Source organism: Pinus tabuliformis, chromosome 7 (assembly GCF_031772625.1).
Source record: "Pinus tabuliformis cultivar Carrire ecotype Pingquan chromosome 7, CPIR1, whole genome shotgun sequence".
NCBI lineage: Eukaryota > Viridiplantae > Streptophyta > Pinopsida > Pinales > Pinaceae > Pinus > Pinus tabuliformis.
The window spans coordinates 1,510,902,443-1,510,929,190 of NC_142293.1; the positions used below are offsets into that span (position 1 = coordinate 1,510,902,443).

Sequence of the window (26,748 nt, forward strand, 5' to 3'; positions counted from 1 at the left end):
TATCGAACTAGGGAGTGTGTAATTCCCTAGTGAGGGTGGCCTCCATGTGTAACTTAACTTTAAAACAAAACATCTTCTCCTAGTCTAATCTCCTAATAGCATCGAATGGGGTCCACTAACTCCAAAATTGGCCCCATAATACAAAATTAAATCTTGTTCCAAAATTATTTAGGAAGGGACATTACAGTCCTCCCCTCCCAAATGTTGCTTGTCCCCAAGCAACTTCAATGTTGGATGCTCCAGAATGTGCTCTCCCTCCCAAGTAGAATCCTCATTCGATAGATTCTTCCATCACACCAAATGTTCTATGATTATCCTGCTCCTGAGCTTCCTCTCTCTGGTTTCCAAGATGGTTTCTGGCTCTAAGATCAAATGCCCCTCATCATCAAGCGGAGGCAATTCCATGACGGTTGTAACTTGCTGCCCCAACACCCTCTTGAGGCATGATACATGAAAGATGTTATGAATCCCACTCCCTGGTGGTAGATCCAACTCGTAAGCCACCTCTCCAACTCTTCTACTCGCTCTATACGACCCAAAGAATCTCAGTTGCAACTTTTTCCCCCTTTTGCTTGAGTGTGGATTGTCAGTACGGCTGCAAACAAAGGTAGACCAAGTCACCCTCTTCAAAATGTCTCTCTATTCGATGTCGATAAGCATACATATTTTGCTGGTTTTGGGTTGCCTGTAAGTTATCCTTAAGAGCCTTGAGGATATATTGGCTCTGTAGGATCCAATCCTTGGCCTTTGGGGCCCTCCTATCTCCAAAAAAAAACAGTAAAAGATAAAGCATCATAACCATATAAAGCAGGGAAATGAGTCATACCAATGGACATATGATAGGTGGTGTTGTAAAAATACTCTCTCAAGTGCAACCATCGAATACAAGTCCTTTGTTGCCCTGTCACATAATTCTTGAGATAGCCCTCTAGCCACTGGTTCACCCTCTCTATCTGACCATCGGTCTGTGGATGATAGCTGGTGCTCGGGGTGAGCTCAGTGCCGACTAATCTGAAGAGCTCCTGCCAGAATCCTCCCATGAATTGGCTATCCCTGTCGCTGACTATGGTCTTCGAGAGTCCGTGCAGATGAAAGACCTACCTGAAGAACAACTCTGCCACCTGTGAAGCTGAAGATCGCGTTGGTATGGCAAAGAAGTGTGCAAACTTAGTCAGCCAATTAACCACTACAAAAATACAATCCTTCCCTTCTACTGAGGGAAGTCCAGTAATGAAGTCCATAGAGATGCTCTCCTATTTCCCCTCAGGGATGGGAAGAGGCTGCAACAATCCTGTTGGATGGGTCAACTCGCCCTTATTCCTCTGGCAAGCTTCACACTTCTGTACATCTTCCTTGAGGCCCTTCCAAGTGAAGTGCTCTCTCACTGCCATATATGTCTTTCTAAATCCCTGGTGTCCGAACAAAGGAGAATCATGAGCTACTCGAAGGACGCACTCCCTCAACTGTGATTCTGAAACTAGAAATATGTATCCCTTATAATAAATGACCTTGTCCATCACCCTGTAGCGCTCATCTGCATAGCTACCCTCCAAGATGTCGCATGCCCGATGATCCTTGGAGTATTCTACCAGTAGCTTGACCTTCCAGTCATGACAGATGCTCATGAGTGAAATCCCGACTGGTCTCCTGGATAATGCATCTGCCACTACATTATGCTTTCCCCGCACATACTCAATATCAAAATCATAGGCTTTCACTTTGCTAACCCATCTCCGTTTCCTATCATTGAGACCCTGTTGCCCCATAAAATAGCGAAGGCTGTTGTGGTCCGTCTTCACCAAAAATCGATTCTCCACCAAATACTGTCTAAATTTTTCCAATGCATGCATTATGGCCAACATCTCCTTGTTGTAAATGGAATACGAAATCTCATGAGGTAGAAGCTTTCTACTCTAAAAAGAAATTGGGTGCCAATCTTGGGACAAGACTGCCCCAATCCCTACACCTAATGCATCACACTCCAATGTGAAAGGCTAAGAAAAATCTAGAAGTGCTAGAACCGAACAACAACTCATCACCTCCTTGAGGCGATCAAACGTTGTCTGAGCTTCCTTGCTCCACGCAAAGGCCCCTTTCTTAGTTAGATTAGTAAAGGGTGTTGTCAACTGTGAGAAGCCCTTCAAAAACTTTCGATAGTAAGTACAGATGCCCAAAAACCCTCTCAATGCTGTCACATCCCGTGGCTCCGGCCAATCTCGAATGGCCCGAACCTTCTCCTCATGCACCTTGACCCCATTTGCACTAATGATGTGTCCCAAATACATCTCTGTCAACCCAAACTTGCACTTAAACATCTTTGCATAGAACTGTTGCTCCTCCAATATAGGCAAGACTGTCTCCAAGTGCTGCAAGTGCTCCTCCCATGTCTTGTTGTAGATCAGGATGTCATCAAAGAATACTAGTACAAACCTCCTCAACTGGCCTCGGAACACATGGTTCATACATGACTGAAAAGTAGCTGGTGCATTGGTCAACCCAAAGGGCATGACCAGGAACTCGAAATGCCCATAATGACATCTAAAGGTTGTCTTCGGAATGTCCTGCTCTCTCACCCGAATCTGATGATACCTCGATCGCAGATCTATCTTAGAGAAGTACTTGGCCCCTCTAAGCTCATCCATCAATTTTTCAATGCATGGAATGGGATACCTGTTCTTCAACATCTTCTTGTTGAGGGCCTTGTAGTCAATACACATGCGAAGAGTCTCGTCCTTCTTCTTCACCAGCACAACTGAGGAAGCAAACAAACTAGAACTCGGTCTGATGTGACCCAATGCTAATAACTCCTGGATGGCTCTCTCGATCTCATCCTTATATGATTTGGGATGTATATAGGGTGTGGTGATGATTTCCTGCACACTAGGCTCCAACTCTACAGTGTGCTCAAATCCTCTGTCAGGTGGTTTTCCTGGTGATATATCTCCAAAAACTACCATATATTTATCCAGTATCGCTTGTATGTCCGGATGTGGTGGTGTGGCCTTCCCCCCAACCTCTGAAATCTTCAGCTCTATTTCCCATGCTATGTCTCCATGCCTCAAATCGTCCTCCATCCAGTGAGCCGAAACTGTCTGAGGGGGCTGCGAATGCATGCCCCTAAGAACCACCAGTTTTCCATTTGGCCCCGTACACTCCATCACCAATTGTTTCCAATCAGTGGTAACCTTGCCAAGGGAATACAATCATTGGACTCCCAGCACAACATTGGTGTCTGGTACATCCACCATGAAAAAGTGGTATGTCATCAAATAGTTCCCCATAGTTACTGTCAAAGCGGGAACCTATTGAGTACACTACATAGTCTTGTCCCTTGGTATTGTTAGTGTCAGTCTTTGAAACCTTCCACCAGTGATCAAATATGCTCTTACAAAGTGGTCTTAGGGTGTCAAAGTCAAATTTTTTCATTTCAGTGAGTCTTCAAGTAAAATTTGGTCACTAGGTATTAGGTCTAGGGTTTGTTTTCACTCTTTCCAAAGTTTTCCAAGTGTCGGTCCATGTCACCATTCAGCTGAGTGTACCATCATTCAGAGAGTTTTCATCATCATTTCAGGTTCCAATGGATCATTTTACACTTTGTTCATGTTTCAGTTGTACTGGGTAAGGCTCATTTCCCTCTCCTAGGGTTTTGAAGGTAATTTCTCTTGGATGGTCAAATCATCAACAAAACTTGTATCCTAATGCTCATTCACCTTCCCCTATCCTTAGTGTACCTTCTTAAATGCTTCCCATCACTCATATCCCTCAAATTCATCATTTTCCCACAAACCCTAGTTTATTGCTACAATTTGACAATTTTCTAGGCTAGCCCTGTGTTTTTCCCTTTTGGACCCCTTCCCCTCACTCATTATTTGAAATTCCACTTTCCCCTATTTCCTAACATCCATCCCTACTTCCCAAAACTTTCTCAAGAATTTAGAAGCCCCTTCTCCCCTTCATTTCACTTCATTTCGACAAATCCCCTGTTCCACACAACGGGATAGGTTTTACTCAAATGATGTTTCTGAGCAAGGAAAAATGGATTTGGAAAATGTGAGAGAGTTTTTTTTCCACAATATGCCAAGGAATAAAACCTCCCTTAATTTTTACACAGGTGTCATGGTTTTAGAGAAATGTCAAAAATATAGTTGCCTCAGGAGAATTGCTGCACCTATGGAGTGACCTTGGGAAAATCAAAATTTCTCATAGCTTGGTTGGAAAAATGACTTTCTTGATGAGTGAAATGATAACTAGACACAAGGAGCTTTCCAATGACCTATCATGAGCTCAATTTGGAGTTGAGGAAGACCTTCAAAAGTTGACTGCAACAACACTCTACATATAGGCAGCCTCATTTTTCACATTTTGACCAGTCTTGGGAGATTTGACTTTTGACATGGCAAATGAACTCCAACTTGAAAAATTCAAGATGTTTTGGAAAGTAGACTTAATAAGCTTTCCAATGAGCTATCCTGCACCCAATTTTGACAAGGGGAAGGCCTCAATAATATGTCTTCAAAAGGGCGCTTTGCATCAAATCAGTGGCACTGCGCATTAAATTTTGCAACACAAGAAATTCTGGCTGATGCGCAGTGCCACTGGCATTGCGCATTGAATTGACTCACTCTTTTGCCAAATGGCTTGTGGTTTTGGATTCCAAATGAAAAAAACAATTAAATCCAGAAAGTTTCATAAATTTTGGAGAAGATCTGGGTCACTTAAAGGGAAAAAAACACCTAAAAAATGCCCTCTCTGCCACTTTTTGGACCCACAGGAAGCAGTCTTGGGAGAAATGATTTTTGAAGGGGAAAATCAACTCCAAATCAGAAAATTCAAAGTGTTCCAAAAACCAGATAGGTAGAGCTTTCCAACAAGTTATCTTGGGCTTGAATTGGTGAAGTGCAAGGCCTCCAAAAGCAGCCTTGAAGTGGAACTGGGCATCAGGCTCAAGGCACTGCGCATGAGGCAAATTTTTGCCAATTTTGCCTAAAACTCATAATTTCGCCCATTTTCTTTAGTGGTTGACTTTTCTTCTTTTCTTGGTAAATGTATGCATGGTAAATGATGTGCTTGATGTAAATGTTGATGAAAATCACCTCATAGGGTAGATACATCAAGTTCCAAGTGGTTTTGAATTGTAATGAATTAGTTTCCTACGTTTTAGAGGCAAGTTGTTTCATTGCCTATATTCCTGTTCTTAGTTTAGATATGGTTGAAACCACCCCTTGTCTCATGGATTTGACCCTGATAGCTAGCATGAGTGCTTTCCATGCCTATATTATGTACTTTATTAATCATTTGTAAAGGTTGGACTTTGGTGGAAGTGGTGGCACTTATTGAACATTTGTATCAGCAGTTTGGCAAGGAATAAAACTAGATTTCACAGCTATTTTTGTGGGATTCTTGTGACAGTGAGTTTATGTATTGTTTCTTCTTTGTAATGAGTTTTTCTTATGTTTAATATGTATCCAAATCCATCTTTCTCTTCTAAAACTAAATGAATCAAAGTGAATGGACAAAATACACTGTTGTGCTTTGTCTTGGGAATGCATTTGGTTTTCAATGTTTTCAACTGTTTGAAGAGGATTCATAGTTTCTTTATGCCCTCATCAACTCCTCAGCTGTCTTAATTTACCATCTTGATCCATTTCTAGTACATAAACCCTTGTCTACCTCACCCCACAGGACATGACTGTACCCCTGAGTTGATTTCCCGGACCCAATCTGCCTTCTCCAATTGATCCAGCAACCAAAACCTAAAATCAAACCATAAACCCTAATCTACTATACCTATCCTAAAATCAACATTCATTTTCAGTCATCTCAAGCCCTAGTTGCCAATATCTTAATTGATATTGACAAGGAGAGAGCCTCTCCCGACCTGGTAGAGCTAGCTACTAGGTTAAGCGTGGTTTGATGTTACCCTAGACCTGCCTTCCTTCAGCCTGAGGTAGATTTAGGCACTAACAGGTATTAGGACTGAAAATCCCTTAAACTCTATAGTGGTGATGCCCCTCCTCTAGACCATCTAAGCATCAATAAAATTTTGGGTGGCCCCACTATCTACCCAGACTGAGACACGTTTCCCTTGTACCGTACCTCTGATCCTCAAGGTCAAGAATTTGGGAATCCTGCACAAGGAAGCTAGGACTCCCCTTGTTGGTGCGAAGGATGTGCCTCCCTAAGGTGGTGGTGGTGGTGATCCTTTCCCTGTTGTCTCCTCGCTATCCCCACCACCAAAATCCAAATCCTCCTCATCTTCCTGATCACTGTCTGAGAAGAGTTCGATGTAATGGGCCTTGCCTCCTGTGCACCGATGACCAGGTGCCCAAGGCTCATGGCATGCAAACCTTAGCTTCTTCTTCCTGAGGTCTCTCCTTGTCTTATCATCCAATGGGCCTTGCCCTTGGGTTGATCTCTGCTCTATAGGTGCACAAGTGTCACTTCCCTTCTATGGCTAGGGAGTGCGTGTAGGAAATGGAGCTCGAGCCTTGGGAATGCCCCCCTGCAAATGTCGAGTGCAAGATACTGCCTCCAGAAGAGTCGATGGTTTGCGAGACTTCACCAGTCCTCGCAATGGCTCTATCAATCCCTCCACAAATGTGTATACTCTCCTCGTATCTGACAAATTAGGCAACATGACAGAGACCCTCAAAAGCTCTGAGATATAATGCTCTAGATGCCCTGTCTGCCTGAGCTGGGTCAATTCCTTGAAGTGAGCCTTTGGATCCTTCCGATCAAAGCGCTCCACTACTATCCATGTGAACTCCTCATAGGAGGTCACGCTGGCATGTCCTAGAGTGGACAAACCATGAAACCACCAATCGTGTGCTTCCCCCTCTAGGTGCAATGTGGCCATCTTGATGGCTTCTACTTCTGTCATTCGATTCAGCTAGAAGTATGTGTCCAACTTCTCCACCCAAGCACATGTTGTGCACTTGGAAGTGCCATCATATGTAGGGAAATACATTTTACCAATAGAACGATGTAGCTCATAGTTCTGAGTACCATAGCCTTCCCATTCTCGTTCTTCTTGAGTTGGCAAAAATATTTGAAGGTCAAAGTTTCTTTGAAGTCTACCCCCATGGATTCCCATTCTCGGACATGATCCCCTATCAACGATGAATCCTCTCATCCACCAGTCCCTTCCTGTGCCAAAGGTATATAAGAGGGTAAATTAGCTCGAGTTGGCTCACTCGAGGATGGCCGCTGCGCAGTGAAAGAAGGATGCTCAAAGGAGAAGCCTTAGAAGTCTCTCCAACTACGAACTCCCAGTGAGTGCTTTGCTCCCGGTTCTGCATTTTGATCTCATCCAACATCTCCTTCTGCCCTTTTGCTAAATCATCCAAAGCCTTTAAGAGACTATCGAGAGCCATCTCCTCCTTGCTCTTGGGCTCACCCATATCTTCTGCTTCTATTGCCTTCCCACGATCCTCCATGTCTGGAGTAATCTCCAACTCCCTTTCTCTGCTCTGGTACTTCCACCCTCTGTAAGTGATATTCTGCTGATCTTCTTCACTCATAGAAACGTTTCCCCACGGCTGAGCCAGAATCTAAGCTCTGGTACCACTGTAATGTTCCAAACTTAAACAAATAATTATACACAAAAGCCAATTCGATTATTTCACAGAAAAATTAAACTATCACCAAATACTCAATACACAACAGAAATGGGAACCAACTAAGCCATTTAATTTAGTATTTGAGTAATGTACAATAGTATGGGAAGAGCACCCGGGCTTGCCTCAAGGACAAGCTAGACAGAACCCAGGTGTTGAAAGTAATCCCAAATGCTAGAAAGCAACTACACCTCTAAAGCTTTACGCTATCTCCTAGCTGCAACAACTGTTGGCTGGAAAGGTGCTGCAAGAAACCCTGCCTCTGGTGCTCAAAAAATTCTAAAATTTCAGCCACAAACTCTTTGACCGAAACCCAGTAAACCCAGAAAGGGTTTGGCCTATCTCCAACCACCCAATTTCGACCTCCTCTATGGCCTACGCTCTCCAAGCAACTACAACAAAACGACCTACAAGAAATGGCCAGAAAGTCCCCCTCCAAGCTCTGTAATGGAAGAAAATTCCACTCCAAATATCTCCTCTAACCTCCATGGCAAAGCTCAGCCCCAAGGACTGATACTCTACCCACTAGATGAGCCCCTACACACTTCTTCTGCACTGACCTAGGAAGTGTGAAAACCACACTGGCAAACCTAAAGCCTAATAAAACCCCAAAATCCCCCAAAGGATGGAAATCCTTGTTATCCTCTCCTTCGAAAAATCCCACAGCAAAATTCTCCTACTCATCTCCACAAACAACTTGACTTCCTCTCTCATCACGTCCTCCAAAAATACGCACCACCTAAAAGGAAATGTTACTTCTGGAAACCACAACAAGAATCTCCTCCTGAAGAAATGAAGGAAACCTTCCTAGGGTGGCACTTGAAGTTCCCCGAAGAAAGGATGAGCTCTCCGCCTGAAGAACTCGTGCTAAACAACCAGTGACTCGGCTAAGCAGCTCAAGCAACCAAGAGAAATTGATATACACTCATGAATGATTTTAGAAGAGAGAGATTCCCTCCTTATACAGTTTTCGTGGCAGAATTTTCCCTCCATTTCATCCTCGATCATGGGCCCCACTTAACCAACACCATGCAAAAGTTATCTCCCTCTCTATGCATATCGGACTAGGGAGTACGTAATTCCCTAGTGAGGGTGGCCTCCATGTGTAACTTAACTTTAAAACAAAATATCTTCTCCTAGTATAATCTCCTAATAGGATCGAATATGATCCACTAACTCCAAAATTGGCTCCATAATACAAAATTATTTAGGAAGGGGACATTACAGTGTGTGTGTGTGGACTTCCATAGAATGCAATGTGTATTTTAATGCATTAAAGATAAATCTAAATCTTGTGTCATTTTTCTTAAACAACCGAATTTAAAGCTTGCCCACCCCCAAAGCTCCATCTTCGCTAAACATATACCCTTATAGCATGGACATCTCTAGAAACACATCCACGAACAACCTTATAAATGAAGTTATCTCGTGTAATTCATGGTTGGTCACATTCATATTGTTTACTAAAGAGAAGTGGAAAAAAATTAAAATGTAAAGTAAAAAAATAGATCATAGTGAAAACCTCGACTTATCTATATCATAGTTAACAAAATTGCTCTTATCAATTCCCCTACAAAAAATGCATTTTTTTTCCATGGCTCACATATGAAAATTTCATTGAAAAAACTAAAAAAAAAAACAACAACATGACCATAATGAAATACTGAAAATATTAGCCCCGGGGGCAGCTCAATTAGCAAGTTTCATGATAACAAGTTTTATGTACCAAGAGATTTGATACTCAAATCCCCCCACCCATGTTTGTGAAAGAGACATATGTAGGTACCTAAAGGTGATAGTGGTAGTAGTCAAAATCGACCCTGTTTCACCCAAGTATGAAACCACCCGAGTTATTGATTCCTCTACCCACAAAAAATGAAATATTGAAAATATTTTGTTATCTTGACATTTGAAATAAATCCCATAAATGATTTACCTTATACCCCTCTACTACCTCGAATCAAGGTTATAATTTATTTATTTTTGGCATGACCTATGTGGAAGATAAAATCAAAAATTTTGTTACATCTAGTTCTATACACTCAAAACATTTCCTGCATTCAACATTTTTGTATTTCTCTTTGATGTCATCATTTGTAGTAATGCATGGTGGCTGAATTTAGGATGTTTATCTATGTAATAGGCATTCCATTAAGCATAACTCTTAGAGCACCATGGCCTTGTATTAAGGCAATCAGACAAGGTGGCTAACTTGGATGGCACATGGACAATGAAACCTAAGGATGACACACGAACAATGAAACCGAGGATACTCATGTCTTCAGGACAATATTTAGAAGTGAAGACATTGCACAAGCTCGAGATTCAGGTATATTTAAACTTTGTGTTTTCCCTATCTAATGCATTATTTCCAATAACAATTAACTGACAAGTATAGATATTAATAGGTAGGTCGTACCAAGGTGATAGAAGGTATCTTTTTTAACTTCCTGAAAATGAGATCCTCTACTTTAACATCCTTACCTAACCAATGACAATACGACCACCTGTAATATACCCATATGAGTCAAGTTTGTTTGTCATTATAACTATAACTAATGCATTCATGTATAAATTAAAAAACAGTTACCTTATGATACATCTCACATTGCCAAGTTTTTAAAAATCATTAAAATGAACTAAATTATAACTTTATAATACGTAACAATATTTTGAACCATGGATAGTTATAACTAATGCATTCATATAAATTAAAAAATGCTTACCTCATGATATATCTCATATTGCCAAGATTAAGAAAAGAAAAAAAATCATAAAAATGAACTAAATTATAACTTATAATATATAACAAGATTCTTAACCATGGATATTCACTCCAATTTACAGTGGAGATTATTAATTTGTTAATAGACTTTGTTACAATAGGTGACCAATATCAAGGCTTCCTAATACCATATGCCCAAAAAACCATAACTCGTATTCATATAGGACATGTTTATATGACATTTTTTTAATTAATTAGTTTAATTAAAATTAGAGAAAGGGCATAACTACTTTTGAGATAAATCTCAATCTTTGATTTGTTGTTGAGAATGCAACAAGATGATGGAGCTTAGTGGAAAGAAGTCGCCTTCACTAAGTGGGCCCGCAAGCTATTTTTGGCGCAAAGTCTATTTTTAGACATATGGATCATGGTCTATGAGTTGCAGTATGCTATTTGTGGATGATTGGTCATGTTGGTAAAAATAGATGGACTTCTATTTTTAGACATATGGGCAGGTTTCTATTTTTAGACTGCCAGGCTAAAAATAGAACAGTCGAATATTATTGTCTCATAATAATATTTGGACTATAAACATTATTTTATCCTCTTGGAGCACTTCAGTTTGAGCTACAGATGTGGCACATGCAACTGTCAGAAGGAAATACGCTTTCCTTGTGGGTCAGTTGTGTTATTGCATGCAGGACTTCAGTTAGAACTCATGTGGTTGAGTTTCGGTGGAGTTGATTGTGGAGTTGATGGAGTTGTGTTCAGTTTGACTTGGTTGAACTAGTTGTATTTAGTCTAACTGCAAATAGACTAGTGATGAGTGATGTGAATTAATTGTTAAACTAATTCACTAATTATTAACTCATAAAAGCAACTAAAGAATACATCAGTTAACTCAGTGCATGTACAGTTCAGTGGAGACAGGTGTTAGAGGTTGAGATTGCTATCAGTTGTGACTATAGATGTGACTATAGTTGTGCATGAGATTTGCACATGCATGGATGGAGATTGCCCATGAGGCTTGCATAGTATAACCAAAGGAATTCGATTTCACAGAGTGATTGATTCTCTTGCAGGATTGCGCAGTGGAGGCAGGCAAACAGTGGAGAAGATTTGAGGCATCAAATCTGAGCTAGTTTGTGTGTAACAGGTGGAGATAGTACTGAGTACTTGTGAGGAGTATTGTACTATGTATTGTTACATGTTCTCTATCATTATAATATACAGATAGTGTGGGGTTTTCAGCTGTATGCTTTCCCCGGGTTACATACTGTGTTAATGTGTGCATGCGATTGATGTTTCATTGTTTTTAATGCTGCTAAATTGATGATCAACATAGAGGAGATTATGTATTGTGCATGTATTCCGCAATAGTGTATAATCGGGATAATCTTTGTGAATAAGTGTCATATTATTCAAAATTTCTACATGGTATCGGAGCTATTGATGATCAGATCTATTATTCAGAAAGTGTTTACATTCTATTTCTTCAGGCAGAGTCTGTAATCGGGCCAGGTAGCCTCTGGATTCATCCTTCCTTAGGAAGGTGAGATATCCAGTAAAATCCCATACAGTCAATCTCTGTACGAGAAATACCTTGTTCTCAAAAATTTTAGATCAGAGGTGGTTGAGTTGTTGAGCTGGTGGAATTCGAATTTGCAGCAGTGTTTTCTTGGTGTCAACGTTGCAATGTCTTTCAACGGATTGCGATTGGAGTATGCTCTTAAGGGCAGCTCGAACTATATTGCATGGAAGGACAGGATGGAGGCAGTGTTAGATGATAATGGGCTGAAGGAGTTCATAGAGGCTGAGGTCCCAAAGCCTACTGATATTGCGCAAGTTGATGCTTGGCAAAAGAAGACAGCAAAGTGTCGAAGGATTCTGTTGGAGGGCATGAAGGATCACATTGTGTCCAGCCTGCATGGAAAGGCTTCTCCATACTTGATGTGGAAAGTGTTGACAAATCTATTCCAAAGCAAGAGCGATCAGAGGAAGCTGGCGCTCAAGGATAAACTCAGAAACATCAAATGCGAGAAGGGAGACAGTATGCCCAAGTATCTCACGAAGTTCACTCAGTGTCGGGATGAGCTGGGAAGTGTGGGGGTGACTGTCGATGATGAGGACTTGGTGAGCTTGGCTCTCCTTGGTCTTCCGAAGAGTTGGAATTCCTATCAGGACTCTGTCAATGGTCAGGAGAAATTGCCAGGATGGGAGAGACTTTGGTCAGATCTTGTGCAGGAGGAGATCAGGAGGAATACCAGGGACGGATCTTCATCAAAGGGAACTGATGAAGAAAATTTCACTTTGGCTGCCAAAGCAAAGAAGGGGAAGAACAAGAAAGCTTCTCAGTCCAGTGCGAAAGGCAAGAAGCAGGACATGTCCAAGGTGAAGTGCTTTCACTATGACCAGCACAGACACTATGCCACTAATTGTCCGCAAAAGAAGAAGAACAAGCAAGTTGCTAGATCTGCAGCTGGAGAGGCTCTAGCCTCACAGTTTGAGCTTGATTTTTCATTGATCGCATGCTTGGTATCAAGTGCGATGGGATCGGTATGGTTCTTGGACAGTGGTGCGTCTTTTCACATGACAGGAGATCGAGATTTGTTTTTCGATCTGGAGGACAAAGATCTTGGAGTGCACATCGAGATGGGCAATGATGGTAGATACAGTGCGACTGGTATCGATACCATTCCTTTGAGAGGGAGTCTGGTAAACCCTTCGTATTGAAGGAAGTGATGCATGTTCTAGGATTGAAGAAGAATCTTATCTCTGTGGCGATGTTAGAAGACAAGGGATATGATGTTGTTTTCAGCGAGGGAAAGGCTTTCCTGTGCAACAAGACAACTGGAGAAACCTGGAAGATAGGGGTTTGAGGGAGGAACCTTTATCAGTTGCATGTAGATGGCTACGCAACAATGGCATGCAAGGCAGAAGGATTGGTGAACCGGGATGATGGCGAGCTGTGGCACAGGAGATTGGGTCACCTTCACCATGGAGCCTTGAAGATACTGCAGCAGATCACTACTGGGCTTCCTAAAGGCACTCTTGTGCAGTCAGATCAGTGCAAGGGATGTACTTTGGGAAAGTTTGTGAAAGACACCTTTCACGAGAAGGATAGTTGCGCCACGACGATCCTTGAGAGAATTCACACAGACGTGTGTGGACCTTTCTCAGTAGCTTCGACAGCAAAACACAGGTATTATTTGATATTTGTTGATGATTTCTCTCGTAAGTGCTGGATCTTCTTCATGCAGAAGAAGAGTGAGACATACTCAAAGTTCTGTGACTTCAAAGCACTGGTCGAGAAGGAGTCGGGGAAGAAGGTGAAGGCTCTTAGGAGAGACAATGGTGGTGAATACATCTCTGGTGAGTTCAAGGACTTTTGCAGTGCAGAAGGGATTTGAAGAGAGCTCATAGCTCCCCATAACCCACAGCAGAACGGGGTTGCTAAGCGGAAGAACAGAACGATCATGGGTGCTGCACGGGCGATGTTGCATGATCAGGGCCTACCCCTTCACTTGTGGGCGGAAGCATGCAATACAATAGTATATGTGCAGAACTGTTGTCCTCACAGGATACTTGGCATGAGTACACCCGAGGAGGCTTATTCTGGTAAGAAGCCTGATCTTTCTCATTTGAGGATTTTTGGTGCTAACGTTTACATGCATGTGACGAAGGATGCCAGGAAGAAGTTGGAGCCGACCGCAGAGGTTGGGATATTTGTGGGGTACACTAATACGCCCCACAACTATCATGTGTATTTGCCAGACAGTGGCAAGACTGTTGTGCGACGGGATATAAAATTTTAGGAGGAGAAAGCCATGAAGTGATCGCTTGAGAGGGAGCCACACTTGCATGCAGATGAGGAGCTATTAGTTCCTAAGGATGAGCTTCAGGACGTGGATCAGCCACAAGATGAAGTTCATTGAGTGGAAGAGACCACTCATGCAGCGCCAACCATCAGAGGGCGAAAGCACTTGACAGAAGCTGAGCGACTGGCTCAAGATGCAGAGAAAGTTGTAGGACCACCTACAGCCCAACGCAGGCAAAGACAGTCACCTGATTGGTACACTGGATACATGGCTCTTGTGAGCAAATGTGTTGTGACTGAGCCATCCTCTTTCGAGGAAGCTATGGAGGATCCCGCATGGGTAGATGCCATGGTGGAAAAGTATGATTCGATTGTCAGAAACAGTGCATGGGAGATTGTCCCAAGACCGGAAGGGAAATCAGTTGTGGGTTCGAGATGGATCTACAAAGTTAAGCAGGCAGCCAACGGGAGTGTGGAGAAGTACAAGGCAAGATTTTTTTCTCGAGGCTTTTCACAGATAGAGGGGATTGATTATGAGGAGACCTTTGCACCTGTCGCAAGGTATTCTTCCATATGGACGATTCTTGCTCTCTCAGCGCAGATGGGGTGGCACATTCATCAGATGGATGTGAAGACTGTGTTCCTCAACAGAGTCATTGAGGAGGAGGTGTACATAGAACAACCCGAAGGTTTCGAGATCTTCAGCAGCGAGTCGCATGTGTGCAGGCTCAAGAGAGCGCTGTATGGGTTGAAACAAGCACCACGTGCTTGGTACACACGGATAGACAGTTATTTCACCGGACTTGGATTCTCCAAGAGTGAGGCGGATCCTAACCTATACCAGATTGTGGTGGAGGGTAAGTTTCTTATCATTGTACTTTATGTAGATGATTTGATTCTAATAGGTGATGAGCTGTTGATACTTTCATGCAAGGATGATATTGCTAAGGAGTTTGAGATGAAGGACTTGGGCCTCCTTCATTATTTCCTGGGATTGGAAATCTGGCAGCATAGTGATGGACTATTTGTTTCTCAGGGTAAGTATGCTCGAGAGATACTGGAGAAGTTCAACATGCATGGATGCAAGCCTATTGATACTCCTCTTCCTGGAGGTTGGAGGAAGGAGGATGCTACTTCGGCGGAAGTAGTGGATGCCACTGTTTATCGACAGTTGGTGGGGTCGCTTATGTATCTGGTCAATACACGACTCGATATATGCTATGCTGTTAACCAGCTTTCACAAGCTATGGTTAAGCCAACCAAGCTCTTCTGGAACGCAGGAAAGCATGTATTGCGTTATCTCAGAGGCACATCGGGATATGGATTGTGGTACAGACAGGAGGATGAGGTGAAGCTATGTGGCTTCACGGATACAGATTGGGCAGGGAGCCCAACAAACAGAAAGAGCACATCTGGAGGGGTCTTCAGTATCGGGTCGACATCAGTTTCTTGGTACAGCAGGAAGCAGAGATCCGTGGCACTCAGTTCAGCAGAGGCCGAGTAAATGGCAGCAAGTTTGGCTGCATGCGAGGCTATATGGATGAGGAAGATTCTGGTCTGGTTGTTCGGTTCTTACTTAGAGCCTACTGTGATTTACTGTGATAACCAGAGTTGCATTAAACTCTCGGCTAATCTTGTATTTCATGATAGATCTAAGCACATTGACATCAGGTACCATCATGTCAGAGATTGTGTGCAGGTGAGAATCATGTTACTTTCATACATTCCAACGGAGGATCAGGATGCTGATATCTTGACGAAGGCGCTCACCAAGAGCAAATTCGAATACCACCGAGGCAGGATAGGGGTTGCTGATAATCCATATCTTGTTGAGAGGGAGTGTTGAGAATGCAACAAGATGATGGAGCTTAGTGGAAAGAAGTCGCCTTCATTAAGTGGGCCCGTAGGCTATTTTTGGCGCAAAGTCTATTTTTAAACTATGTTTTTAGACATATGGATCATGGTCTATGAGTTGTAGTATGCTATTTGTGGATGATTGGTCATGTTGGTAAAAATAGATGGACTTCTATTTTTAGACATATGGGCAGGTTTCTATTTTTAGACTGCCAGGCTAAAAATAGAACAGTCGAATATTATTGTCTCATAATAATATTTGGACTATAAACATTATCTTATCCTCTTGGAGCACTTCAGTTTGAGCTACATATGTGGCACATGCATCTGTCAGAAGGAAATACACTTTCCTTGTGGGTCAGTTGAGCTATTGCATGCAGGACTTCAGTTAGAACTCATGTGGTTGAGTTTCAGTGGAGTTGACTGTGGAGTTGATGGAGTTGTGTTCAGTTTGACTTGGTTGAACTAGTTGTATTTAGTCTAGCTACAAATAGACTAGTGATGAGTGATGTGAATTAATTGTTAAACTAATTCACTAATTATTAACTCATAAAAGCAACTAAAGAATACATCAGTTAACTCAGTGCATGTACAGTTCAGTGGAGACAGGTGTTAGAGGTTGAGATTGCTATCAGTTGTGACTATAGATGTGACTATAATTGTGCATGAGATTTGCACATGCATGGATGGAGATTGCCCATGAGGCTTGCGTAGTATAACCAAAGGAATTCGATTTCACAAAGTGATTGATTCTCTTGCAGGATTGCGTAGTGGAGGCAGGCAAACAGTGGAGAAGATTTGAGGCATCAGATCTGAGCTAGTTTGTGTGTAACAGGTGGAGATAGTACTGAGTACTTGTGAGGAGTATTGTACTATGTATTGTTACATGTTCTCTATCATTATAATATACAGATAGTGTGGAATTTTCAGCTGTATGCTTTCCTCGGGTTACATACTGTGTTAATGTGTGCATGCGATTGATGTTTCATTGTTTTTAATGCTGCTAAATTGATGATCAACGTAGAGGAGATTATGTATTGTGCATGTATTCCACAATAGTGTATAATCGGGATAATCGCTGTGAATAAGTGTCATATTATTCAAAATTTCTACATTTGTGACTACTACTAAGAATATTCTAGACTATTCTATTGAGGTTAAATCGTTACCATCTACTTAATTTTTATTTATAATTAAACTAAAATCCTATAAGCCTTAAAAAATAGACATGTCTCTCTACATAGTAAAATTATTAAATCATGGATCACTTAACTCAAATGCTAAGTATGAAGAGGGGATGATGAGAATGTGTAACATAATTTCAAGGAACCTACACACATATTTTTAAATAAAAATATTAAATGATTTCTAGATAATAAATTAATTCACAATCACTCAATGATTACAAAATTAATTCTCAATCATTCAATGACAACCATGAGGACAATTCCATACTTTTACAAAGAAAAGTTCAAAATACTAGTTCCACCCGTTATTACAAACATTTACAATTATTTGGCTAGTTCAATATCAACGAGTGCTTAATTTTCCTTTAAATTAAAGACATTATTTTACCTTGATAAATCTACTTAAGATAGCATGCAATAATATGGAAAAACACCCCATCATTTCTATTAGATACCCCTTAAAAAAGAAGCAAAAGTTCTCTCAACAAACTATCCCTAATGTTATCTTTATCCCACCAATCACTAAATTGCCTCTTAAGTGAGGCACTTTAATTCAAAACGTTTATCATAAATTGTAAGACATTGAAACACACTATAAATCAATTTGACTAATTTTAGATATTTTAATAAAATTCAATTCCATAGAAACATTACTCAAAACTTAAAAGGATATTTTTAATTTTATTGTGTTGGTCAAATATGAAATATATATATTTTTTATCAGCTAAACATGTCACACGGGAGAATTAAACCTATGTAAAAAAGGATACAAATATTTTTTCCAAACAACTAAAAACATGTGATTGATTTTTTTTTAACAATACTTATAATTATTAATACAAATAAAATATTACACCTTTTAAACTAAAATAGAATATGGAATAATAAAATATTAAAAAAATAAGATAAAAAAAAAAAAAATGAATAATTTTCAATTTTTGTTGTGAGGGTTCATACCATTTAAGAAAGTGTAATCTGAATAAAATTTAATAATAAAATTAAGGTAAAATTGATGTATATATATTAGTGTATTTTAAAGTGTTTTTAAAATCTATCCACAGCATAAAGGCATTGTGATCAAGTCCCTTGTAACACAATGGCCACTACCTTGGGTGGCCTTGCTTCCCTATCCCCTCCACAGGTGCCTAATATAACCACTATCAATGCTCTTATATTTAATGAGCTGAAATTCTAGAAGGCAAATCTCTCGGGATTTGTCCAAAATATTGAGGATGTTATGAAGGTAGATCTCAATGCTTTCTAGTCCAAAACAAGGGCTCTTCAGTTGTGGAACAAGGTTAGTGGCCCTGATCATGGGGAGCTAGCATTACTCATGCCCGTTGAAGTAGTGGGTAAATAAAACTTGGAAGTCACTGATAAAGGATCAAGTTTCCTCTTCTTTCTATGGGAGAGGGTTTTATACCTTCTTCTTCGAGAATAAGGAAGATCAAGACTTGATCTTCAGAAGCAACCCTTATTTCATGGGTGTCTAGGGTCTCTATTTAGATAAACGGAGCCCAAATTTTAACCTAAAACATCTTTTAGCAGTTAGGTCTAAGTTAAACTCCCCTTCCTTTCTATGCATTGTTGGAACGATGGCACTTTTAAAAGTATTGGAAATGCCCCAATTAAGTATATTGATTATGTCGAGCCATAAGATGGTTTTTTTTCATGTGCTAGGATCTATGTGGAATTAGATTAGAGAAAAGGGATTTCGGTCACAATAAATATCAACTCTGGCCCATATCCAAGGGGTGCATTATGACCAAATTCCTTTTAAGTTCAGTATCTATCATGAGTACATACACTTTGCTAGAAAATGCAAAAAGAAGAATGAGGAGCAATAAAATCAGGTGGGAGAAAAGGATCAATGGCAATAGCCCAAAAGGTGAAAAGGACCATCCAAATAAACTAACAACTAGCCATGACAGAGCGATCTAGTAGGGACCAAAGGGAAGGGCCAAACCTCTCTAACCCAAGAAAAATCATCTCCGTGAGAGGGTACTAGAAATAAAGGTGTACTGAAGGCTAATAGCAATAGTTTTGAAGCACTCAACACAGTTGAAGAGGAAGGCAAGATTTCCTCAAGAAACATCTCTTTCTCTCCTAGGAAGGACTTCAAAGCCTTTCATGGTCTTCCTAAGGATGGAATTCCACCCCTTGAGGATGCCCTTATGTGATAGGAGAGATCCACTCTTCCTTATATGAGAGCTAGTTCCACTCCTAAGGGAAGCTCGAACTCAACCCTCCCTTCTCATTTCAGCTAATGAAAAATCAAAGATGGAGAAAGAGAAGGAACAAGATTGAATTCATCATAAGATGGGAATAAAAATAAAAACAAATTGAGAGGTTTGAATTGGAAATTTTGAAAAGGAAATACAATTGGGAAAACAAGGTATGATGGATAAATACATCACAAGGATATAGAATACAAGGAAAGTAGGTAGTTCATGACCCAATTAAGGGGCTACAAAATCTAATAGCAAATGATGAAACTAATCTCATGGAATTGCAAGGGATTAGTGTCAGACAAAAGAATGTCAGAGGTTAAATCATTAGTTCAAAAAGGAATACCCCATATTCTCGAGCTCGAGGAGACTAAATTGATATCTCTAATCAATAATTTGGTCTCAAATATGAAAGATTCAGTTTATTTTATCAACGATAATGTTAATTGTCCACACTTAATCATCTAGTGGATTTGGAGAAATACGTTGTAATCAAGGATTATATTTGAAAGGAGGCTATATGCACTGCAAATTTCGTTTAATTTTGGAGCTTTATAAAAAGGTATTCACCTACAAAAACTCCTATATGCCTAGCATAAATTATATTCTTCTTTGAAGAATAATTTTGTAGGAATTTATAGGGTAAGTTCCTCAGACAGAACACCAAAGGACAACGCTCACAAACAGATCACAGATCAATACACCAGTATTCTTGACGTGGTTAAAACCCTTAAAGAGGGAAATAGTCCATGGCCTGAGCCAACACGACCACTTCAGGCAATTTATTAATAAAAGAATGAAAATTTACATAAGCTTCTCTCATGAATGGTCACACTACAAATGACCCTCCATGCTCTTTAAATAGAGATCATGGACCAATCGGGTGTTAAGCCATGGATCAAGTGTCGGTAATACCGAGGAGAGAATGAACTGTCGGATCACTTCATGTCTAAAACATATCGTGACCGTTGGATTGTAAGTTACAAAAGTACATAGTAAAGAAACAAACTTTACCTAAGTCTACACTAGACCAAGTTATACTTAACTATTTCCTATGTGTTGGAATATCCTAACATCCCCCCTTAAGAACAAATTGGGATAGGATTGAAGGATGTACAAATATGACACAATAGGAGAAGGAAGGAGGCATTAGATCCTATCCCTCCTTAGTGACAACTTCCTGAACTCCAACCATAAATCGAAGTTTAGTAAACTTTGCCTCTCTGAGAGCCTTTGTAAAGATGTCTGCAACTTGATCATCGGTTGAACAACATTTCACTTCAAGAACATGGTCATGAATGATATTTTTGATGAAGTGCGTGTGTAGTTCAATGTGTTTGTTGCGCTGATGTTGGACTGGATCTTTGCATAGTTGAATGGCACTTTGATTATCACACCAAAGTGTAGTCGGATGCTGTTGTTGAAAGCCAAACTCTGACAGGATCTGACAAAGGCACAAGGCTTCCTTACCAGCTTCTACGGTGCCACGATACTATGCTTTTGCTGAAGAAAGAGAAATGGCACTTTGTTTCTTGCAAGCCCATGTAATAGGTCCAGAACCAAGAGCGTAGACATAACCTTCAGTAGACTTCCGATCATCAGGGTCACCAGCCCAATCAGAATCAGTGAAACCAACAATAGAGGAGATACTTCTGCAGTGTAATGAATCCCAAACTAAACTATACCTCAAACATAACAAAGTATTCTTTTAGCTGCTTTCCAATCACTTTCATGTGGGTTTTTCATAAACTGAGAAATAAGGCTAACAACAAAGGAAAGGTCAGGACAGGTATGGGTCAGATACAAAAGTTTTCCTACAAGCTGATGGTATAAGGTAACATCAACTTCAGGGGAAGTACAAGTGACTGAAAGTTTGGCTCTAGACTAAAAGGGAGAAGGGGCTGGCTTATAGTCTTCCATGTGAAAATGGCGTAGAAGATCAAAGGCATACTTGGATTGGGAAAGGGAAATACCTTCCTTGGTTTGCAAGACTTGAAGACCAAGAAAATAATGCAAGTGTCCTAAGTCTGTTATTTCAAACTTATTTTTAAGGCTAGACTTCACATGGTTTATAAGGTTGGGATCACTTCCAGTAAAGATAATATCATCAACATAAAGAACAAGAATGATAAGAGACTTACCCACTTTCTTGGTGTAGACAGTATTGTCAGAATGACACCTAGAAAAGCCAGTATCTAAAAGAAAGCTATCCATTTTTTCATACCAAGCCTGAGGGGCTTGCTTGAGACCATAAAGGGATTTATTAAGCTAACATACAAGGTTGGATTCTGTTTGTATAAAGCCAGGAGGTTGTTCCATATATATTTCTTCATGCAAGTCCCCATGCAAGAAGGCAGATTTAACATCCATCTGATGGACTTCCCATTTGAAAGAGGCAACAAGGGAAAGAACAAGGTGGATAGAGTTCATTTTGGCAACAGGGGAGAAGGTTTCAGTATAGTCAATGCCTTCAACTTGTGAAAAACCCTTAGCAATAAGATGAGCTTTATGTTTATCAACTATTCCATCTGGTCCAAACTTGGTTCTGTAAAACCATTTGCATCTAACAAGTATTCGTCCCTTTGGAAGAGGAACAAGATCCCATGTGTCATTTGCCAATAATGAACGATATTCTTCATTCATATATGCGTCCCAATCTGGATGGCCTGAAGCTTCTGCAAAGGTTTCCGGATCATAATTCGGTGAAGCTTGAGCCAGTAAAGAAGAGGCTCTATCGAACTGAGAACGTGTACGTCGCTGATCTGTAGGATCACCTGCAAGAGCACCTGCTGCATCCTAAGTAGCACAGACCCATTTCTGTAGTTGAGGAGTTGAAGGAGGATCCTGAGAAGGTAGGGGAGGATTGTCATCCTTGCTGTCATTATTTGAAGAAGAAATATGTTCAGAAGTAGAAGGGATAGAGAGAGGTGGCACATCCACCGAACTAGGTTTGTAGGCCAATATATTTTCAGCAAACTTTATATCTCTTTTAATGATAACATTTTTGGACTTAGGTGAAAGAAGTCTATATCCTTTGACATCTTCAGAATACCCAACAAAAATACATTTTTCACTCTTAGGTTCTAAGGCTTTATGTTTCTCATCTGGAATATGGGCCCATGCTTCACTTCCAAAAACACGAAAGTGACTTACATCTGGTTTAATTGAGCTCCATGCTTCTTCTGGAGTGATATTCTTTAAAGCCTTAGTAGGAGTGTGATTTACTATGTAATTTTCACAGTTAATTTCTTCTGCCCAAAAATTAAGACCAAGTCCTTTAGATTGAAGCATACAATTAGCCATTTCCTTTAAGGTGCAATTATTCCTTTTAGCTACACTATTCTGTTGTGGAGTATATGGAACAATATGTTGCATTTGAATTCCATGCTTAGTGCAAAAGTTGATGAATTTGTTGTTAACATATTCTCTGCCATTATCAAATCTTAGCTTAATAATTTGATGTCCAGATTGTTTCTCAACAAAGGCCTTAAAGGCCAAGAACATGTTAAAGAATTCACTCTTGAGTTTTAAGAAGTATACCCAAGTGCGTCTGGAGAAATCATCAATGAAAGTTAAGAAATACTTGTAGCCAGAGAATGAAACAACTAGAAGTGGACCACATAAATCACTATGCACAAGCTGTAAAGGGGCTGAGGCATGCCAAGAGGCTCATTTTTCAAAACTAACCCAATGATGTTTTCTGAGTACACATCCAAAATAAACACCATCTCTGCAAGATACCATAGGAAGACCTATCACCATATTTTCTTTTGAGATATTTTGAAGGGAGCAATAGTTCAAGTGACCAAATCGCTCATGCCAAAGTTTGCTTACTTCATCATTATTAGCAACAAATACCGAGGGAAGAGTTGATGACCCAACGTTGTTAAACTTATACAACCTTGTAGAATCATCAGCAATGCTAGTAGCTAAAATCTATCTAGGATCTCTTAGGTCCTTAATTACAACATCATGAGGTGAGAATTCAATGGTTTTACCTTCACCTGAATGAGTTATATGATATACAGATAAAAGGTTGCAGGATAAGGCTGGAACACATAATACATCATTAAATTGACCATTATCTAGATGAACAGTTCTAGTCCCTACAACACTAAGAGATCTATCTTCACCAACATATATATTTTTGGTGTTACAATCATTTAAAGAAGAAAACATGGCCTTGATTTTGGCCATGTGATAAGAAGCTCCAGACTCAATGAGGCACTCATGAGAATGAGAAGAAGAAGATACATTTAGTGCATAACCAGACCGAGATGCTTGACAACCACATGCAGAAAGTGCAATTCCTAAAGATGAAGTTGAAGTTGAAGAGTGCTCCAAATGGATGTTATGCTTCTTCATTGCTACTTCCAAGGCTTCCATCTTCTTAAAGCATTTGGATTCTAAGTGGCCATCTCGATTAAAAAATTTGCAATGTCTATCAGTTTTCTTCCCTTTGTTTCTATTTTCCTTATCATTTTGTTGAATTGATTTTTCATTTTGAGACTAAAAGTGCTTAGGACCCTTGGTTGGTTTAGGACCATTCTTTTTAAAATACTGCTTCTTAGGATTCTTTGAACTTGGTTGCTCTTGGGCAGCTAAGGCTTTATTAGAAGAGTTTCCAAGATTAAGAAGACCAAGATGTAAGAGTTTTTCTTGTTCTCTTATTAAAGAATCACAAAAGACATCAAAAGAGGGAGATTTGTAGTCTTGACCTTGAGAAATAAATGCTTCTCTAGTAGAATGGAAGGTGGAAACAAACAAAGAGTAAGCTGGTCCCAACTTAGTAAGAATGGAATAGATAAGGCTACCATCTTCTTTCTTAACATGAACACCTTCCAAGAGAAGTCTAAGGGTCTTGAACTTGGACAAAAAATCTTCAATGGAAGAAAAATTATTGGGGTCCAACGTAACCAGCTCATTTTCGAGTTGATGGGCTCTAATTTCATTTTTAATTCCAAAAACTTTAGTGAGTTGTTTCATTGCTTCATTAGGGGTATCAAGTTCTGCGATATGGAATCTAAGGTCTAGAGAAATAGACATCCCTATCAACACACGTGCTTGATCTTGCCTATTTTCCCATTTGGCTACCTTATCTTCATCTTTAGGTTTAGTTTCTTGGCTTGAGGCTATTCTATAAAGACCTTTACTTCTAAGTAAATCCACAACGTAGGACCACCATTGGAAGTAGTTGGTGTTGTCAAGAATAAATTGGAATAAACTTTCCATTTTAACAGAAACTAAAGCTATAGATGCTAAAACTAAGTGTTTTAATGGAAAAATCTTGAAAAATTAGGCCGATTAAAAAAAATGGCTTCTGGATGAAGAAGTTATGGTTTTTTGAAGAAAAGTTGTTGAAGATACCGATGAAGTGTGTGCATGTGCGGAAGTGAGTGATAATGTTATATTTTAAAAAAATTCCCCCCCCTGCCCTCCCCCCTTTCCAAACTTAATCGGATTAGCTCACTTTTAAAAAAAGGATTTTATGTGACCCACTTTTATAAATAAGTGAAAATCACTTTACAATGGAAATTTATGAGCTACCCACTAAATTGTAACTTAGATAAAAGATAAAGAGAATTTAGAATTATAAGTGACTCACTTTTTATAATAGGTGATAACACTTTTACATAAAGTAACTTTGAAACATAAGATTTTTGGAAAAGAGGAAGGGGTTTTTTTAGTCACTGAAGCTTTGGGATGCGTGCTTACTTGAAAAAACCTTATTTTCCTACAAAAAAAAACACACAACCCAACATGGACATTCAAAAAAAACCAAGCCTTGTGGCTTGAAGTTAGCTTTTGCCGGAAACTAAATATTTTCCTCAATGTTTCTGATTTTCTGAGTTCGCACTAAGGTGCGGCGGAAAAGAGCATACGCATGAGAAATATCCTTCCTTTATGTTTCTGATTTTCCCATATCACACAGAGTCGCGGGGAAAATAACATACACAGAAATGAAAGGTATAGATTCAGTAATAAAAACACAGAGAGATAAATCAACCGAAATAAACAGAGAGAAAAAACCTAAAAATGTAAATAAACACTGTATACCTCAAGATCTTAAAAATGATGTAGATAGGGCTACCAGAAACCTTTTTGCGTGAAAATAAAGGGGTTCCTCACTGGAACATATTCTCCTAACACAATAGAGCAATCCTCTCGGCTCGAAAGCGGTCGAAAAAATAGAATTAGGAAACGGAAATCAAATGTAGTTGTATCGGTTTCTGATTTGGATCACCAATAGATACGGCCCTCAAATAGCTTTGATACCATGTAGGAATTTACAGGGTAAGTTCCTCAGATAGAACACCAAAGGACACCACACAAACAGATCACAGATCAATACACCAGTATTCTTGACGTGGTTAGAACCCTCAAAGAGGGAAACAGTCCACGGCTTGAGCCAACACGGCCACTTCAGGCAATTTATTAATAAAAGAATCAAAATTTACATAAGCTTCTCTCATGAACGATCCCACTACAGATGACCCTCCATGCTCTTTAAATAGAGATCATGGACCAATCGGGTGTTAAGCCACAGATTAAGTGTCGGTAATACCGAGGAGAGAATGAACCGTCAGATCACTTCATGTCTAGAACATATCGTGACCATCGGATTGTAAGTTACAAAAGTACATAGTAAAGAAACACACTTTACCTAACTCTAATGTTGTAGTCAATGTTAGATTAACATGTAATCGGTAAACAATTTTGACATATTAAAAATGTGCACATCTACCACAAAATATTTAACATGGCAAAAAAAAAACACATAAACCATGCCATCCATTTGGGATCTTATTGATGGGCCTCCAAATTAGACATAAATAAAGACCCATGTATCCTTTCTTAGGCACATGAAGGCTATATTAAACCTCTCCTTCTACACTTAATTATGTTTTTAGCTTTAACATGTTAATTAGGAAGGTTTATGGATAATTGCATATTTGTGCCTAATATTATTTGTTTTTGTAGAATATTATGAGAAGATTGGGCAGATTATGGAGATTTGGAGGAGGAGATAATTTAGGGACTTTATCTCTACTACAGGAGGATCAATATTAGATAATAAATCAACAAGATTTTATGAAATTATTGCATAGATTCTAGAGCTCCAATGATTGAGAAAATCTAGGAATGTGTTCCCTATCATTTAATGTAGATTCCTAGTGTTGGGAACTAGATCCACTATTTGATGGATTTTGGAGGGGAAAGCTTCCTATTTTCATGGGGAATGATTCCTAATAATTTTTTGTAAGTACCAAGTCGAATTTTCCTCTATAGGTTGATTTTTATTAGTCTTCTTGTGGAGATA

General features: G+C 39.7%; 1 protein-coding gene across 1 annotated transcript; it reads right to left on the reverse strand.

Moving 5' to 3' along the window:
- Nucleotides 1-6,454: 6,454 nt before the first annotated feature.
- Nucleotides 6,455-6,880, reverse strand: LOC149253575 (uncharacterized). The gene has a single exon (XM_089454534.1). The coding sequence runs from the start codon at nucleotides 6,878-6,880 to the stop codon at nucleotides 6,455-6,457; it is 426 nt and encodes a 141-aa protein (XP_089310660.1).
- Between the last annotated feature and the right edge of the window lie 19,868 nt (nucleotides 6,881-26,748).